At 40.2% G+C, this 18,729-nt stretch overlaps 2 protein-coding genes across 2 annotated transcripts in view; one reads left to right on the forward strand and one right to left on the reverse strand.

Moving 5' to 3' along the window:
* The window catches only part of CMSS1 (cms1 ribosomal small subunit homolog), a 394,493-nt gene that overhangs the window by 339,965 nt on the left and 35,799 nt on the right, over window positions 1–18,729 (reverse strand). The window lies entirely within an intron of this gene.
* Window positions 1–18,729, forward strand: part of FILIP1L (filamin A interacting protein 1 like) — a 309,722-nt gene that overhangs the window by 268,113 nt on the left and 22,880 nt on the right. Inside the window, exon 5 of the mRNA XM_088481062.1 lies at window positions 13,881–16,626. Coding sequence (XP_088337188.1) covers window positions 13,881–16,626 — 2,746 coding nt within the window. The remainder of the gene's footprint in view (window positions 1–13,880; window positions 16,627–18,729) is intronic.

Raw genomic sequence — 18,729 nt, forward strand, 5'->3', positions numbered from 1 at the left:
CATTCTGAGATGGCATTATGTGTTAAAGAGAAGCTTAATTTCTGTCCTTTTATTAAATAGTTTGTGCGCCGCCCCCGTTGAAACCAGTGCTGCAGGGCTTATTAAAGAAAAGGTGGAGAAATCCTTGACAAACCAAATGAAAAGTTTTCTCCAGCAAAAATGCTGGAAAAAAGCCTTTATTTTATCTTCTAAATTGACCCAGAACGGTGCGGCACTTAAATACAGCGTGGGCGTGAAAGGGGGTGTTCATGAAGTCACGCCTCCTGATGTGGTCACGCTGGGGGCATGCCCAGCGCTACAGGAGCTGCTGGAAAGCCCCCAGCCTCTTTCAGCACAGTGTGGATGACAAGCGCATGTGCGCAGTAACTATGACGCTACAGCGCTGTTTGTGTATCACCTCCTCGGGTGGTGTCACCAAACAGCAGAGCAGCTGTGCTATTTTCATGTCACCCCCTCGGATGGTGTCACCCAGTGCAGCCCGCACACTCGCACCTCCCTAGTGACGCCACTGCCCAGAAATAGACAAGTCAAATAAAATAAAAAAACACCACATACTGTATAAGGGCTATTTGAGGAGGCGCGGTGCAATCTCTGGCTCTGACTTGCCGAGATCCCGTCATCACTAACGCTGCCACTTTTGCGGCGGCAACAGTTTATATTGCCCGCTTTGACCCTGCGGATGTACAGTATGATTTTAGTTCACACAAGCACACTCATCCACGCATGGTAAATGGGTGCATTAGTCTGAGCATCTCATAAGCAAATATTAATAAATCTGAAACAAATATTCCAGGATGATAAAGTTGCAAGATACCACAGCCAATACTGATGCCATTTCTAGCGGAAGCCAAAACCCAGATACCTTAATCCTTGCACTCGCATTTCCACTAACTTCATTAATAAAGGCAATGTATAAAAGCAGAGTAATCTTTCAGCATTCTCCATCAAACCTGTATGGAACAAGAAAGCCTAAATGTGGAACAAAAGAAAAATGCATTTCATCTGGCCTTCCCATCATCACTTCAAGGATTGTTGTGTAGTTACATCATCAGGAAATAAAATACTAACCCCCCAAGAGCCCCCTCTGCAGAAACAGAGTCACAGAATTTACATCCACATACTGAAAGAGGAGCTGCCCAACTATTTTTTTTTTCTATATGTAAAAGTGAAGCATGATCACAAGCTTTAAAGGATGAAAACAGTCTGCAACTCTTGTTATTTCATGCTAGGGAATGTTATGAGCTGGTCAGCTAATAACTCCCAATGCCTTTATTATCAATAAGGAGACGGAGGTTGCAGTAACTCAAGCCTTCCGCACATTCTTGTTCAGCCTGAACTGCGGAGACAAATGAAATATTTCACACAGTCTTGAACTTCAGCTGGAGCCAGGACACATTAATAAACTTTCAAAGTTCTGGCTAACATTAAAGTGCACTAGTCAGACACCAGCGTGCCTGTACAACAGAGCTCCTTATATGGCAGTGCGGTGACGTAATGCTCTATAGGCTTGGGACAAGCAGGGAGGCTATCTTTCATTGTTTGCAGTTACCATTGGAATGCTCACATCTCATGCCTGGGAGAAATCAGCCTCTCCAAGAAGCTCGTCCCTCTATGGGACAGCAGCTGCTGCCACCGTGCCTTACAGCTGTACGACCCCAGGTAAGAGCCTGTGATCTTCCTTCGCAGGACTGAATGGCATCGTTGTCTCTTACTGCATTGCATCCCGTATAGCTACATGGCTTTTCGAAATAGAAGTTTGCTTAAAGTGGGAAAAGTTGCACAAACTTTTCCAAATGAAGTGTAAGGCAGCTCCTGGACATGTCAGTATACTGTAGCAGTGCTAGGGCAAGGTCCTTGCTTAAAATCTATTAATCTCTGTTTTTTATTATTATTTTGATTTTAGAACAGACATAAAACAGATACTTGGTGACCTGGATTACGCAGCAGAGACTTTTAAATATAAAGCAAATCTAAATTCCAATGAGGTTTATGCACTAACATATGGGAATGTGGCATGATTGTAAAATGCATCTATCACATTGGTGGTTCTTCAGCAGTAGGTAAGGTGCTCTGGGTGCAAAGGTTACTGTAAATTGCATCTATTACATTAGAGGGGCTTGTAGCGTACACAGCAGCAGGCAGGGTGCTCTGGGGAGCACAGGTTAGTGTAAAATGCATCTATCACATTGGTGGTTCTTCAGCAGTAGGTAAGGTGCTCTGGGTGCAGAGGTTACTGTAAATTGCATCTATTACATTAGAGGGGCTTGTAGCGTACACAGCAGCAGGCAGGGTGCTCTGGGGAGCACAGGTTAGTGTAAAATGCATCTATCACATTGGGTGGGGGGTCTACGAAAGCAGACAGGGTGCTCTCGGGTGTAGTGGTTATTGTAAAACGCATTTATTAGATTGGAGGGGCTTGTAGGGTACACAGCAGCAGGCAGGGTGCTCTGGGGAGCAGAGGTTAATGTAAAATGCATCTAACACATGGGGGATCAGAATAAAAAAGGTAGGGTGTAGAAGTTACTGTAAAATGCAACTATCACTTTGGGGTGTCTCCAGCAGTAGGCAGGGTGCTCTGAGGTGCAGATGTTACTGTAAAATGCATTTACTACATTGTAAGGACTTGCAGCGAGAGGTCTCCGCAAGCAGAGAGGGTGCTTGGGGTGCAGAGGCTAGTGTAAAATGCATCTATCACATTGGGGTTAGAGGGTCTCAGAAAGCAGGTAGGGTGCTCTGGGGTGTAGTGGTTAGTGTAAAATGCATCTATCACATTGGGGGGAGAGGGTCTCAGAAAGCAGGTAGGGTGCTCTGGGGTGTAGTGGTTAGTGTAAAATGCAACTATCACATTGGAGGGTCTTGCAGTGTACAGTAGCAGTCAGTGTGCTCTGGGGTGGAGGGGTTAGTGTATGCATCTATCACACTGGGGGGGGGGGGTGGTCCAGGTAGCAGGCAGGGTGCCCTAGGTGTCTCAGATTGCTATTAGGCGTGTATGCTACAGGGAATTCTGCAGTCACAGGTTATAAAGCTAACATTTGCTAACCCAAAAAACATCAGCCTTTAAAAATTCAGTTATGTCGATAAAATGTAAGAAATTTCTCCAGACAATTAAAATTCCTCAACATTCCATGTGCCCCGATTAGGGAAACAAATAGTGGTACTGCTAATATTAGCATAATAAAGAAATACTCTCTTAAGTACATTTGTAAAGGATTACATGTGTGTTCTGCGGATACAACCGGACTTCATAAAGCTGGAGGGACTCCATAAAAGTAATTCTCAATGCTATTGTTCTTCAACAGACTAAACAAAACACCGGACAGGCTCAAATTAACTTCAAGCCAAAAAACAAAGTCAAGTTAAAGACTTAAGGAACAGGCAGCTTTTTCGGGACACAGTCCTGGAGGGAGAACGCGTGTACTTTGTTCTAACCTTAGAGACAGCCAGAGGAATGGTTGGCAAGTAAGGAAATATTATCGGGAGAAGCGTTTATGTGAAGGACAGCGCTATAACATAGATAATTATACAAAGCACCGTGGGAAAAGGTGTTACTGAAATCTGCAGGTAACGTTTCATCATCGGCATATGCATGTACGAGTATTCACTAGGACAATTGAAATGCCTAGGCAACTACTATATAGATGTACTGTACCTTCTAACAAAAGTGGCATGTTAGGAGTCTACAAAATAGCACTGTGAGAGTTAAAGTATCATACACAATGGGAACTGAGCTCAGCAATGGTACTATCCATAAATGTAATAAGTCCATGATCAAATAAGTAATTTCATGTCCAGTTTCTAATATCTCATGCTTGAATTTCAGTATTACCACAAAGACGTGGTGCCAGCTGTTGTAGAACTACAAGTCCCAGTACAACATGTGGCTTCCCAGTCTGTGCGTGCTGAGACATGTTGTTCCACAAGGCCACAGGTTGGGTCCCTGTGTGTAAAAGCGATGAGGTTTTATTCTGCAGACCAGAAAGTTGCCGTTTTCTGGCAATGAAAAGGTTGCACTAATACAGGGAAGTGAATGACGTGACCGGTAATACCACAGCACAATAAGGAACTGCTTTGTATTATGTACAACAATGATGAGCAGTTTCATCACTTGTCTCTAGATTATGCTACAAGCTACAGTGTCGCACTGATACAAGTGTATTGATAAGTGCTCTGATGTTACTCCTACGTTTTGTTATGCATGCTTAGCTTGCAGGGATTGTTACATACAGTCTCTTGTATAGGACAGTGTGTAGTGGAAATAAAGTGGAATATTATTATACAGATATACATACACACGTTTATACATAGAGACAAATACATATACACACACATACACTGATACATATAGATTCACACACTATTGTCACTTGCAGCTTAGGGAGCTTGTACTGCAAAATCAGCTGTAAGTGCCACTAGTTTATTCTCTCTCATTGGAAATCCATTGTACGTCTCTGCGCATATACCAAAGACTGGAAAAAAAGAGAAGGAGTTTCCATCAAAGTGGGTTACAGCAAATATAAAAGCCAAATTAAAAAGAAAAAAAAACCCTATTTGCTGCTCTAATTCTCTGGAGACGCTATGTACCAGAAAGAAGAGTGCAGCCAGCCGGCAGAGCATCAGAACATCCTGAAAGCCGTACCAGCTGCAATTCAGATGGTCTGGCAAGGACTTTGCAAAGGAAAACACTTTCTAATTTGTACTTCCACAATTCCCATGTACACAGATTTATTAGGCCCTGCTGAGTTTTCTAGAAATGAAACAAAAAAAAAAAAAAGTCACAGTTATACGATAAAGTTAACAGTGTTGTCATTTCTCAGGGAAGTTCCAGGAAACTTGCTGTCCATACAAGGCCTTTGCGAATCAAAGCCACTTAATATTCAGTCTCATGAAGAGTTCTGATTCATAGCGTTGTCATTCAGACACATAAAATAGACACGTATGAAACATGCATTCTGCAGAACTGTATAAACCTCTGCCCAGAACAGATATACCACATATATATATTTTTCTGGAGATTTCGATGGTCGTCCTCCTTTCTTGTATGGACCTCTAGTTCCACGTCAGCTCTAGAGCTGCAGCTTGCCATCTTGGGATTTACAGTTAGACCCTGGGATTTATTTAGTACAATGCAGTAAAGAGAAATAGTGTGCTATAACTCGTAAACATTCAGATATCAGCTCTCAGTAGTGAAGTGTAGTTAGACTAATGAAAGCCTAGATCAGATTAGTTGCTATTGATTACACCACATCACTGCTTTGCACATCATGTTAAGACATAAGACTTTTTGACTCTACCAAAAACAAAGAGCCTATCTTTCACAGCTTTGGTTGGCTGCTGGTGAACGTAGGACTTCTGCGAGCAGGGCAGTCACCGCCAGTGATGGCCAGGAAGGGGATAATTGATAAATACCACCATTTTGTTCAGTGACACAAAATGAACGGTACTGCTAGTTATGGACTACATTGATAAATGGAGCCCTTAATAGCTAAACCTTTAAATCAAAGTTGGGTGAGGGCAGCTACTAGTTTGTAGAACTCCCGGCACTATAGTTTCGCAACAACTGGAAAGCCATTCAATAACACTAAAAAATAACTGGTTTATGGTGACTGTGTTAGAAAATAATGAATTTGATTATTGACTATGTGACCCTCCCCAATTAATTTAATGACACAACTACCAGTTGAATCAGTAAAGGCCTAGATTTTGTTTACAGTTTTTTTTTCTCAGTACATGTTCCATATAGAAGAGTCTTCACGTGTAATCTGCAGATACTGCATAGGAGGATAATTGTGCCATAGGAAACAAACGCATAAGCACCAATATAGATACGGTTCCCTAATAGATGGAGAAAGGCATGGCACCAACTTGCCCTACAGCATAACTGAGGTGCCATGCAATTTATTATAGTATCAGCCCTTACAGACTGTTTGTTTCACAGAGATATCCTATTATGCATTCATTGTACCTTAGTGCATTTTGGCATCCTTGGCCATTGGTGCAAGTATGGAGGTTAACAAGTGGCAATACAGTTCCTGCAAGCAATTATTTGCATGAAGGAAGAATATAGAGGTAGGAAAACTTTAGGATAGGTACAGCTAAGGGGCTACGCTTGGTTTTGAAAGCATAAGGCTCGCTAGAAAAACATGTTTTGTTTATCTGTCAAGGATTACTTGGCAAAGGACAACGCTGTACAGAGTGATGCAATCAACGGCTGTCTATAAAAAATTAACAAGACACAACAACTATATGCACACCTGCCTCCAAAATGTATTACCAGCATGGATTACTTCTAATTATAATGGGATTCACTCTAAAGCATTCTTGAATGCTGTATCTAGTCCCTATACACAGGAGAGGCAGCCATTTATTAAATGAATAGTAATGCATCCTTTGAATTAATTTAAAGTAATGTCAGAAAGTGCCTCTAGCCTTAATGACGACACTAGTTGCATCTTGTGAACCTGAAATCTATCTCCACTATGTGTAAGTGAAGGACACAGTATAATAGTAAAAACTTGTATACACACAAACAGCACCGAATGTGGATTAAACGGCCATGAGTCGGTTACAATTTAGCCAAAACCACAAAAAGTGTCCTTACACTGTACTTACATCCTGGCATTTGCTGTAGCCATTTTGCTGTCCTACAAATCGTGCCAGTATTCCACACATTTGCATGCCTGTTGTAGTCTTACGGAGCTCACTGTGCAGATACAGCTAGGCACAATCGCCATTAGTGTGAGGGCCATTATTTAGTGATATTGTAAGTCTGTGTTGCCTTAGATTTAAATTTATGTTTTTTAGAAAAAGCTGATGTTTATGTTTTCCCTCTATTTACAGTGAAAGCTCCATAGACTGGGTTCCAGTCAACATGTCGCCAGTCAGAATGTCGACATTCAAGTTGCCGACATGTTTAAACTGTTGACAAATAGGTTGACATCCATAATGTCAATATGTTCAAAATATAAATTTTGGCGACATATGGAATTAGGGTTAGGTAACATTGTGTCAATGACGACATTGTGGGTGTGGACATGTCATTTGTAGACATTTTGAACAAGTAGTCACTGAACGTCAACATTATGGTGTCGACATGCTGAATGCAGCCATTCTGCATGTTAACATATCACTCCCAAACCCATGGACTTTAATGAATAGTATACATTTTTGACAGAAATGCCTAAAAAGGTGCCCACACACTGTCAGATATTTTGCACGATTTGCTGATTTCAACGCATTGGAATGACAAATCGTGCAATATATGTGCAAATTGTGGGTGTCCACTAATGATAACGATGAGCTTACCCGCAGGTCGTCCATCGTATCTTCAGATCTTACCTACCTGCAGGTAAGATCTGGCAATCTCTTTAACGATGCACTGGAAATCATTAAGGATGCACAATAGGTCGTTAGTAGATAGTTTGTCAAAATGAACACTTTACGCAGGATATCGTTTGTCCAGGACTGCCAGGGAGTTCAAGGGAAATAGTTAACGACATTACATTGTTTGCCAGTCGTTTAGTGTGTGGGCACCTTTATAACAGTAATGCTGGTAAAATAAATATCGCTATTAGAAATGGAATGGGTAAGTAATGCTGGCTGTCTGGATGCCTGCTGTCATAATACAGACAGCGGCATCCCAATAGTTGGTATCCCAATAGGAGTCGGGTAAGTATACTTACCCACCCCCTTTCCCCCCTAACCCTACCTTTTTGTAGCCTAACCCTAACCCTCCCAGTTAGTGCCTAAACCTAACCCGACCCCCTTTGTGCCTAAATATAACACTCCCCCCCTAGGGGTGCCTAACCCTAACCTTCCCCCCCAAAACCTAACCCTGCTACCTAAACTTAACCTCCCCTGCGGCTAACGCTAAGGGCGCCCCGGACTTACCTCGTTTAGGCTGGCGACGGGATTAACAAAGCCGTCAGTATTTTGACGCCTATCTCAAGTCCCTTGTTGTGATTTCCTTGTCGGTATTGAGACCGGTATCATAACTATATCCCATTAGACATACACTGTATACATAAACAGACATGTAGCGCCAAAGAGAACAGAGTTCTAGGTCGTGTGGAAAATGCGCAGATGGTATCAGCATATTACAGAACCAATTCCGCTAGTATCTAATGAGTGACAGTATTCCTAAATGCACAGTGTAGAAGGGAAAAGCATCAAGCTCTGAACAGTTATCTTTTGCAATGCAGGGTATTCGCAGATTAAATAAATATGAGGACACACACAGTGTGGAATATTCTAAGAGAAAGAAACACTGATGAGATGCAGGTGGTGCGCTGGCTAATGTATAGCTGTATACCACATGTGGATTATAATGAAATTACATCATCAACACAGAATCTGGATGACACCATCAAATTATGATTAGATTATCTGGCTTGCTTACAAAATACAGTTTACCAGGAAACCATCATCTGTTTAGCAGTCCAGTCTCTTGGGGGAGGTGACAGACGCTAGTGTCCTTTTGAGAAATAACTTTGGATTTATGGGAGGGAGAAACAAAGATTCACACACACACACACAGTATTTGTAATCCAAGATATATTTAATAGCTATTAAATGCAGTGTTGTATTACAAGTACAACATGCCGGCATATTTTTCAGTTTAGTGCTGTGTGCGCCTTCATTTTGTGATATATTACAATTGTGTTTATAACCACCTATAAGACACTCAACAAAATATTAAATCGCTGCTTGTGGGTGCTTGTTTTCACTCGCAAAGGGTAAGTACCCGCCCCCTGGTCCACCATGCCATGTCACCCTGCATCGCACAGCAGGCCACGATGATGTGAATCATGCATTGCATGGGTCTGGCGTGGCAGTGATCACGCAATTGCGGGCTTTTCAGTGGTGACTGCATGCAGAGATCAGGCCGCTATTCAGCTGCATCTACTGCACCAAGGACAGCGCAGGCGCAAATGTACGCTGATGATGCAGACTGCTTTTGCCAGCAGAGGGGCAGGGGTGCTGCGGTAACAGACGTTGCTGTCTCTGAATGCAGACAAAAATTTGCATTCATTTCTGAAAACGTAAGGTGGATGGAATTGCGACTGCTCTACATGCGTCTCTGAATCAGGGCTTACATGACTGTATATAAGCCAATTTACATGTTAACTAATTGGACTATTTGCAATGAAGCCATGCAGTATATGTATTGCATGTTCCTGGTGTACCACACTGATCTGGAAACTAAAGTTTTAATGGACATGAGCACAATCATGCACTTTGTACCTACAGCTTTTCAAATAAAACAGGCAGCCTGATAGCATTTAGATGGCCTGGCAGATTCATCCTCTCTTGCCCTTGGGGTAACGTGACCTGTACGTGTTATGCTACAACGCTGTACATGTGATATCACACCTCCAGGCGACTGGTAGGTGAAGCTCCCCTGCTGGCATGTGATTAGGATTATAGATGGGCATGAGTGATGCTGACAGCTCCTCATCTGGAGTGGTACAACCACCTGAACTCATGTGATGAGGCTCCATTACAGCTGTAAGAAATTAGATAACCCTCCATATTCAACTTATTTTACAACATTGTCCACAGTTACAAGTACTTCAAATGGGACGGCAATATTTACTTTTTATTTTGTTAAACTTTCCTTTTCCAGGAAAACTAATTTCCACATTTACTGTGTTACATTTCTTAAATAGCATGGACAAAAAAAAATATTGCTAAAACACGCACACAAATGCAGATTATACAGTATGTCTGAACGTGGAGACACCACCAATCAGGATCAACAATGAATTTGCAATCAGCCAATCACAAACTGTACATTAGTGCTGGAGACGGTCACTATTATCAGTGACCCGTTCCTAACCATCTGCAAAGAATACGGCTTCCTCAGACATATACGCGACCAGTTGCTGATCTGCATGTGTTTGCAGTTACGCCCTTACTGTACTTGGCTTACATTAGAACGCCCCTTCTCTCCTTGTCCCAGACCTACACAGAACTGCATAGACTTACATGTGTTCATCTGCTGTCAGGACATGCACTGAATAATTTTATGCAAGTTATGCTAAGCAAACTGATCCACTGTGTGCAACATAATGCTAGAAAGCTAAAGAACGTATACATGTTATGAACCAATGTATGGAAACCTTTGTGTGTTTATTACAGATTGGAACTCCGGTCCACTTACTTAATCTAGCTACGTTATTAGGAATAGATTGCATGTAAAATATGACACTACATATAGTATATAAAATGTGTATTTCATTTGGAGGTTATGAGGTCTATTTCCTAAGCAGTGTTAGGAGACAGAGTGAAAAGTGATAAGGTACCAGCCAATCAGCTCCCAACTGCCATGTCAGGCTGTGTTTGAAACATGACAATTGGAAGCTGATTGGCTGGCACCTTATCACTTTTCACTCTGTCTCCTAACACTGCTTAGGAAATAGACCCCTATATCACCTTTTCATTTTATTAATACTGCAGATAAAACTTATTTTTTTCTCTCCACTTTGAGCAGTTACACAAGGCAAGTGGTTATTCTCTAAGAACACTTATAGAAACATTCAGTTCAGTAATATACTTCTGGCATTGCTCCATAAGCAAGCCTGTGCCAACTTTGGAGTCATGAGAATAATTCCTCTAAATCCAGGATGTCAGGATATAGGATGGGTATAACAATATTTGTGTTTATGAGATCATGCTGAGCAGGGAATCTCTCACTAAGCACACACATGTACAGGAGCCAACTCCATGCAGCTATCTTAGTAAGAGAGCATATCCTTCTCAAGTCCTTTCAGACTGGCACCGTTAGGACACTGAAGCCACAAGAGCTGTCTTGTTACCTCATGGCCTTTATTTAGAGAGCTGCTAAGCTACACAGACTGATTAATGAGCAGGGCTTCATTGCTATACCTTTTATTTCCTCTACATTTGGAAATGTAGCATGTATTTGTGCAATGTAATGATCCTTGAGATCACATAATGTTTCCTATTCATCCTATAAGGGAACCCAGAATAACCAGCAGGTGTGCTATTTAAGCACTTACTGTACCACACAGAGAAGGCGGCCATTTTGTGTACAGGACCAATCTTCGTGGGAAGGAGGCTATTCTACTCCCTATGAACCAGTAACAACATTCTATACTAAATATAGTTAGAGTGTGAGAAAATGGCAAGTTTGTTTTTTCACTAATCAGGAATGAGAAAGCTGCAAAAAATTTTTTTAAATAAATAAGCAGTTTCACATTTCTAACCCTGATAATGTAGGGCAAGCGTGCAAAGTGTTCATCTGTTCTGTGACAGCCTATAATTACCTAGCTACAAATATGCAGCTTACTGTGATCCACCCTAATGATGTCACAACCCCTCCTATTTTAACCAGGAGTCGCAGGTCATGAAGGGTTTCTGCACAGACAGGACTAGAAATATTGCACCATAGTAGATAATTCAACAATATCGAATAACTGCCAATTAAAAGAGTAACTTCCAACTGTTTGAAAAATCGTTAAAGCGGACGTAGAAAATCTACTGAGATAACAACTGTATGTGCACTATATGTAAGCTTATTTATTACAATAATGCACCAGTAAAATTAGGCTCTTGTGCAAATTTATATGTTGCTAGACATGAGCGGTACACTAAGTTTATTACCATTATCTAACAGATAATGTTTTTACACTAAGATATCCACATTTAATTAGTGTTCATTCTAGCACCCTGCACCTGTCATAACCCGTGCAGTTCCTCTTTCCTGTCTGGGGTGTCGCTTTCTGCTCTGGTGCTTCTAGCACTCTTTGGTCTGTATCTATGCAGTTTGTTACATTAAGGTGAGTGTGCTAGAAACACCACAGCAGAGAGCGACACCCCAGTCAGAAAAGAGGAACTGCACAGGTTGTGACAGCTGCAGGGTGCTAGAATAAACACTATTAGGATTATGCTGTAAACTACATTGGCTATTTAACCTTGAATACTGCTTACTGCAGGGATGTAACAAGCAGCGTAAAGAATAGAGAAGTGGTGAAGTTTCCCATAGCAACCAATCAGCTTCTACCTATCATTTAATAAAATGTACTTGTTAAATGTGACCTCAAAGCTGATTGGTTGCTATGGGAAACTTCACTTTACACTGCTAGATACATCTCCCCCCATGGTGAGGTGTTAGTTGATGGTTACGTGAGAGGGTATATCCACGAATCTGACACCATAAAGCCATTTTTCTATCATTATTAGAGTGGTGACAGAATGGTCTGTAGCCGTGCCCCGTCCCGAAATAACACCATAAAAAGGTGGCAACCTTAAACATTGGGCAGATTCCTCTGTTCTGCATGCTCATCACAAGCCCATTAGAGTTGTCACTCATATGGTCATGTTGTGGGCAAAATATGACTGTTTTCCCTCACACATAATAGATCCAGATTACATGACAATCAATAGTGGTGGACATTTGTGTTCCATATTAGTAGCAAATCAGTGCACATGTATGGACACTTTAAATAGCTGACAGCATGGTGGACATTTGTGTTCCATATTAGTAGCAAATCAGTGCACATGTATGGACACTTTAAATAGCTGACAGCATATCACAATAGTTTGTACTTAATAAAAATAAAAAAAAGACAAAAAAAACAATACAGGCACATTTACAATGTCACAAATAAGTATAAAAAATATTTGTGTTATATGCTTTTAAATTATGGCAGTGCCCAGTTATTGTTTTGCCTTTTGTTCTGCGGATCTGGCATCACTGTGTGCAAGTACTATCTGTCTCCCAGCAGTCAGCTGCTGTCACTTACCCGCTTCCATAGACTTAACTACAGAAAAAAACACAGCTAAGTTGTGATATATGATAAGGGATTGAGGGCGAGAGAGAAAGGCCACACAGATAAAAGCAGTGCCAGAATTTAGGGACAGTCATTACAACTATAGAGTAGACGTTTGCAAAACAAAATAAAAAAAAAATAAAAATTATATATATACACATACACTCCAACCAGGTCAGCGGCACTCACAGGACTTCAATAATGATAAGAAAGAGACTGTAAACACATAAGTGCTTTCCAACGTTTCAATCCATATTGCGAATTTTCGTCAGGTATTCCCTGACGAAAATTCACAATATGAATTGAAACGTTGGAAAGCACTTGTGTTTACAGTCTCTTTCTTATCATTATTGAAGTCCTGTGAGTGCCGCTGACCTGGTTGGAGCATATGTTTGGTGTATATTGTTACACACGGAAGGCACCTGGGCATGTTGTGTTTATTTGTGGAAGTGCCAGCTGATTTTTGGACACACACACACACAAACACACACACACACACACACACACACACACACACACACATATATATATATATATATATATATAAATATAATTTACAGAAAATAGCTGCATAACCACCAAAACGCTTTTGTAACCAGAGCTGAACATTTCTATTGGCGTCGGTGAGTGCACATCTTTTCTGGAACCTTAGAAATCCTGCTGGCTTCTATTATTTGGGCCATCCTTGGTAGAAGTATAAATGTAACATAATTTATGAGGGTCCCTACATCTACTTACGTACAATAAAAAGTATAAAAATAATTAAAAAAAAAATTAACTTTAAAAAGGTATTCTAGTAGTTACAAAAATGTTTTGTAAGTTTTCAACACTAAGGGGGAGATGTACTAAGCCTTGGAAAGAGATAAAGTGGAGAGAGATAAAGTTCCAACCAATCAGCTCCTGTCACTTTACAGGCTGTGTTTTAAAAGTTACAGGTAAGAGCTGATTTGTTGATCCTAAATTTCTCTCTCCAATAATTCCATATATCACTGAAATTATATTCCAGTGTCATTTTACTTTGTTGAATTAAGAATATAGTCTTGAAATGCAGACACAGTTTCTATAGCTTATTTGTTCCTTATTTTCCAGGTTAAAAAAGCTGATTGAACAAGAAACAACCTACCAAGCTAAAAAGGAGAAAGAGAACCACAAGAAAATAACCAAACTGCGGGATGAGCTCACAAAGTTGAAATCGTTTGCGTTAATTGTGGTCGATGAGCAACAGAGGTTAACAGAACAGTTACATGTGCAGAGTGCCAAGATCCAAGAGCTAACATTAACCGCTCAAAAAGCACAGGATAAGCTTGTCGTTGTAGAAATAAAAGCGGAAGAAGAGGAGCAAAAAGCAAACAGACTTGAAACAGAACTACAAAGTCAGGAAAGTAAGTTCTTCCAAGAGCACGAATCCATGATGGCCAAACTAACCAGTGAAGAAACTCAGAACCGCCAACTCAGATTAAAGCTGGCAGCTCTCAGCAGACAAATTGATGAGCTTGAGGAAACAAACAAGACACTGCGTAAAGCCGAGGACGAACTCCATGACCTAAGAGAGAAGATGAATAAGGGAGAATGTGGAAACTCCAGCCTGATCGCAGAGGTGGAGGAGCTGCGAAAGCGGCTTCTGGAAATGGAAGGCAAAGACGAAGAGCTCATCAAGATGGAAGATCAATGCAAAGATCTCAATAAAAAACTAGAAAAAGAGGCATCGCAAAGTAAAAACCTTAAAGTTGAAGTAGAAAAGTTAAGCAAAAGAATTAATGAGCTGGAGAAACTAGAAGATGCATTTAATAAAAGTAAGCAAGAATGCCAGTCTATTAAAGGCACCATGGAAAAAGAAAGAATGAGTACCAAACAACTGTGTAACGAGCTAGAAAGTCTAAAAGTTAGAATTCGGGAAATGGAAGCTATTGAGGTAAAGCTGGAGAAGACTGAAAACATACTAAAAGAAGATCTAACCAAACTTAAAACCTTAACGGTGATGCTTGTGGAAGAAAGGAAGACTCTAACCGAAAAAATCCGACAAACAGAGGAGAAACTAAAGTTTACAAATGCGCATTTACAGCAGGAACAAAACAAGGTGACCTCCATCACGGAAAAACTGATAGAAGAAAGCAAGAAGTCTCTAAAATCCAAGACAGAACTACAAGAGAAGATGCACACCATCACAAAAGAAAACGAGGAACTTAAAAGCAAACTGAGAGCAGAGGAGGAGAAAGGAAATGATCTCATGTCAAAAGTTACCATCCTCAAGAAGAAGCTTCAGTCACTCGAATTAATTGAAAAGGAATTTCTAAAGAACAAAATCAAGCAAGAAAGTAAGCAATCTGAAGTATTCTACCAAGAAAACAATACAATTAGAGAGCTTACTCAAGAGGTTGAAAGGTTAAAACACACCCTAAAGCAAATGAAATCAATGGAGGATGACCTCATGAAAACAGAGGATGAGTTTGAATCCCTGGAGAAAAGGTATTACAACGAGCAGCAGAAAGCCAAAATGTTTTCGGAAGAACTTGAAGTTGTAAGAATGGAATTGGCCAACTATAAACTGGCCGAGAAATCAGGAACTTTCCAAGAAAAAATATTGCTTACAAAGCTAAAGGAAGAGGAGGCAAAGTCGGGTCACCTTTCCAGAGAGGTGACTGCCTTGAAAGAGAAGATTCATGACTACATGAAAACAGAAGATACTATTTGTCGTTTGAAGGGAGATCATTCTGTTCTTCAACGAAAGCTCAACCAGCAAGAAAACAGAAACAAAGAACTGTCAAAAGAAATGGAGAATCTCTCTAAGGAGCTGGAAAGGTATCGTCGCTTTAGCAAGAGCCTAAGACCCAGCCTCAATGGAAGGAGGATTTCTGACTTTCAAGTATTTTCAAAAGAGGTGCAGACGGATCCAGTATATAATGAACCACCAGACTACAAAAGTCTTGTTCCTTTGGAAAGAGCAGTTATAAATGGACAATTATATCAAGAAAGCGATAATGAGGATGATGACACAAACGATGAAGACTCAACAGTGGCTTTTAAATGTAATTCATCCAATGGCAATTCTTTAAACAACAACAGAAAATTAAGACCCCCTTGGACAAAATCTAATCAGCAACAGGGACAAAATGGAAAGGTACAATTAAAACAGAATGGAAATTATATCCATCCAGGAGACATGGTCCTTACGCATACCCCTGGGCAGCCATTACATATTAAAGTTACGCCAGATCATGGACAAAATACCGCCACACTTGAAATAACTAGCCCTACTACAGAAAACCCACACTCCTTTACAAGTACAGCAGTGATACCAAACTGTGGCACTCCAAAACAAAGAATAACAATTATTCAAAATGGTTCCATGACACCTGTGAAATCCAGAGTAATAGATGGATATGTGACTCCAGACCAAGCGGTGCCACCTCTTACAATGACTTCTTTTGTAAGGTCCAGGAGCCCAGATTCGTGTGGTTCCATCACTCCAGACAGAACAATGTCCCCTCTCCAGGTCCTGGCGTTAGCAAGTTCATCAAGCTCTCCAGACCGCGTTCTTTCACCAGAGCCAATGGAAATAGGTGGAACGCACGCGATTTTCAGGGTATCGCCTGACAAACAAGCTGGTTGGCAATTCCAAAGGTCAAACAGTTCTAGCTCAACATCAAGTGTAATAACTACTGAGGACAATAAAATACATATCCATTTAGGAACACCTACAAGTCCTTTTACGCCAGTGCCAGAGAAAAGACATTCACTTACTAACGGAATTCAGAGTAAATCCGCAAATAAAATCACCAGCAGTATTACTATAACACCAACAGCTACTCCACTATCACGGCAATCACAAATTACAGTAAGTAATATCCATAACTGATATCCCCCCACCCGCATCTCCTACTAAATACACAGTTTTTGCACCAATTCACAGATTTTGAAAACTATTTTATGGAGAGCTGTGCGCATTTCCTGCACAAAATATGGAACCAACGTTTGTTTTTCTTGTATGTTTAGTTTACCTGGGTGTGCATACATTGTGTATCCTTTTTTTTTTTTTTTCATTCACAATATCTGTATGGAGTACATATTTAGTGTGCACTTGTATTAAATGCATTTCATGTAATATTTTTACACAAATTAAATTTTGTGAGTGAAGTCATTGTGGCGAGTTCTAAAAGCTTTGATAAATGCATTTTTAAAGTAATGTCCTGTATAAATTGGTGATAGAAAAACAACAACAAAGAAAAAAACTAATTTTGTTTGCCATTAAAATGATTTAATTGGTGATATATGTTACAATCTTGGCCACGTATAACACCTACACACTTTAAAAATTATCTGGGGAGTAGTCAATGTATTTTACATGTGTTCAAATGGATTGCCTTAGCAAATAGACTTGTTAAAATAGCAGTTTGGTGGATACATAAGAAATTAAAAATGTTAAGGTTACATTGGGAATTTCTTATGATTTTATTTTACATTGGTGACTCGGGTTACGATGTTACCGGTTTGGTTTTTTCATTGTATTCAGAAGTAGGGGAGCTCTAGTAATTTATTAGTCTCAAAAAGATGATGGGGATTTCCAAAGGCAAAATGACGGGAAACCTACATTTATAAGAGGAAACAGAAGATTGCTTGGAAGAGAATGGTTCCGCACACCTTTTCATGCCACTAATAAAACATGGATTGGGTGTCACACTTTTGGGTCCATGCAACACCCCTTTTGAAAGCATATACCATATTTGTGAGCCCTGTGAAAGGGGTGCTTCCTTACAGAATTATGGGTAAATTGATTATAAAGAGAGATGCTATAAATCCTGCAGTCATTGGCGTTTTCATCTCCCTATTTAACAAGTCCCCTTTCCTGGAGATTATCGCTGGAGATAGTCTTATACAAATACCACCGGCTCTCCTCACATCCCTATCACCATCCTGTAGTTGCAGATGATCCCTACCAGTAAAAAATGCTTTATTATTAAAATGAAGCATATTTTAATTTGAAAATATATTAATATAATATAAATGTAAAAAAATATATATATATTTTTTTTTCTTTTCTATGGTTTAGTAAAACTGCAACTGAAAGCCATAGTCCAGGCAGTGCCGTTTCGCAAGTGCGCACAGGCAGCCAGAATGTCTGCCTTAATGCTGTCTTTAACTATCGCTGGGGAAAGGAGTATTGTGTTGATAACAGTTTTGTTATCGTGGCAATAATCTGTCCCATCACCTTATATTCATAAACAGACCCCCTTAAATCTTTGCAGTTGTCCTGAACATGTATGCAGACCCTCTCTTACAAGCAATCTTAGGTGCAGGTAAAGGTGTTGGCAGTATAGTCGCAAACGCTATGGTTTTTTTAAAAGGATCTCATTATCAAGAGAATGTAAAATGTGAAGACACTACAGGTCTATGTTTATCACCACGAGGTAAGTTAATAAGAGATAGCAAAAAAAAAAATAAAAGGGGCAAAATCTGAAAATAAATTATGCAACCGCAGTATATGCTATAAAAGAAAAAGTAACATTTTGACATGCAATATTTCAAAAACCTTTGGTTTGTTGCAAGCAATGCGGATGGCAAAATGCTGATGATGATATTAGTTGTCAATCTAGCCACACACATACAAAGCGCTCTTGGGGGCCTATGTATCAAAGCTTGATGAGAGAGAAAATTGTGAGATATAAATCACCAACCAATCAGCTTCTAGCTTACATTTTATTGACTGTGTTTGAAAAATGACAGTTAGGAGCTGCTTGGTTAATACTTTTCTCTCACAATTTTATCTCTCATCAAGCTTTGATACATAGGCCCCTTGTTTTGCTATAAGTAAAATAGATGTTTCTCCAGTTAACCCTTAGCTTTTAGAGCTCGAGTTTATATGAGATATCGGTCTCTAATTTCGCCGCCAAAAAGGAGCCATAGACACAGCACAACAATGCCTAATGTGGCTGTTTGAGAC

Source organism: Taudactylus pleione, unplaced genomic scaffold (genome assembly GCF_031769625.1).
Source record: "Taudactylus pleione unplaced genomic scaffold, aTauple2 ptg000262l, whole genome shotgun sequence".
NCBI classification, from domain to species: domain Eukaryota; kingdom Metazoa; phylum Chordata; class Amphibia; order Anura; family Myobatrachidae; genus Taudactylus; species Taudactylus pleione.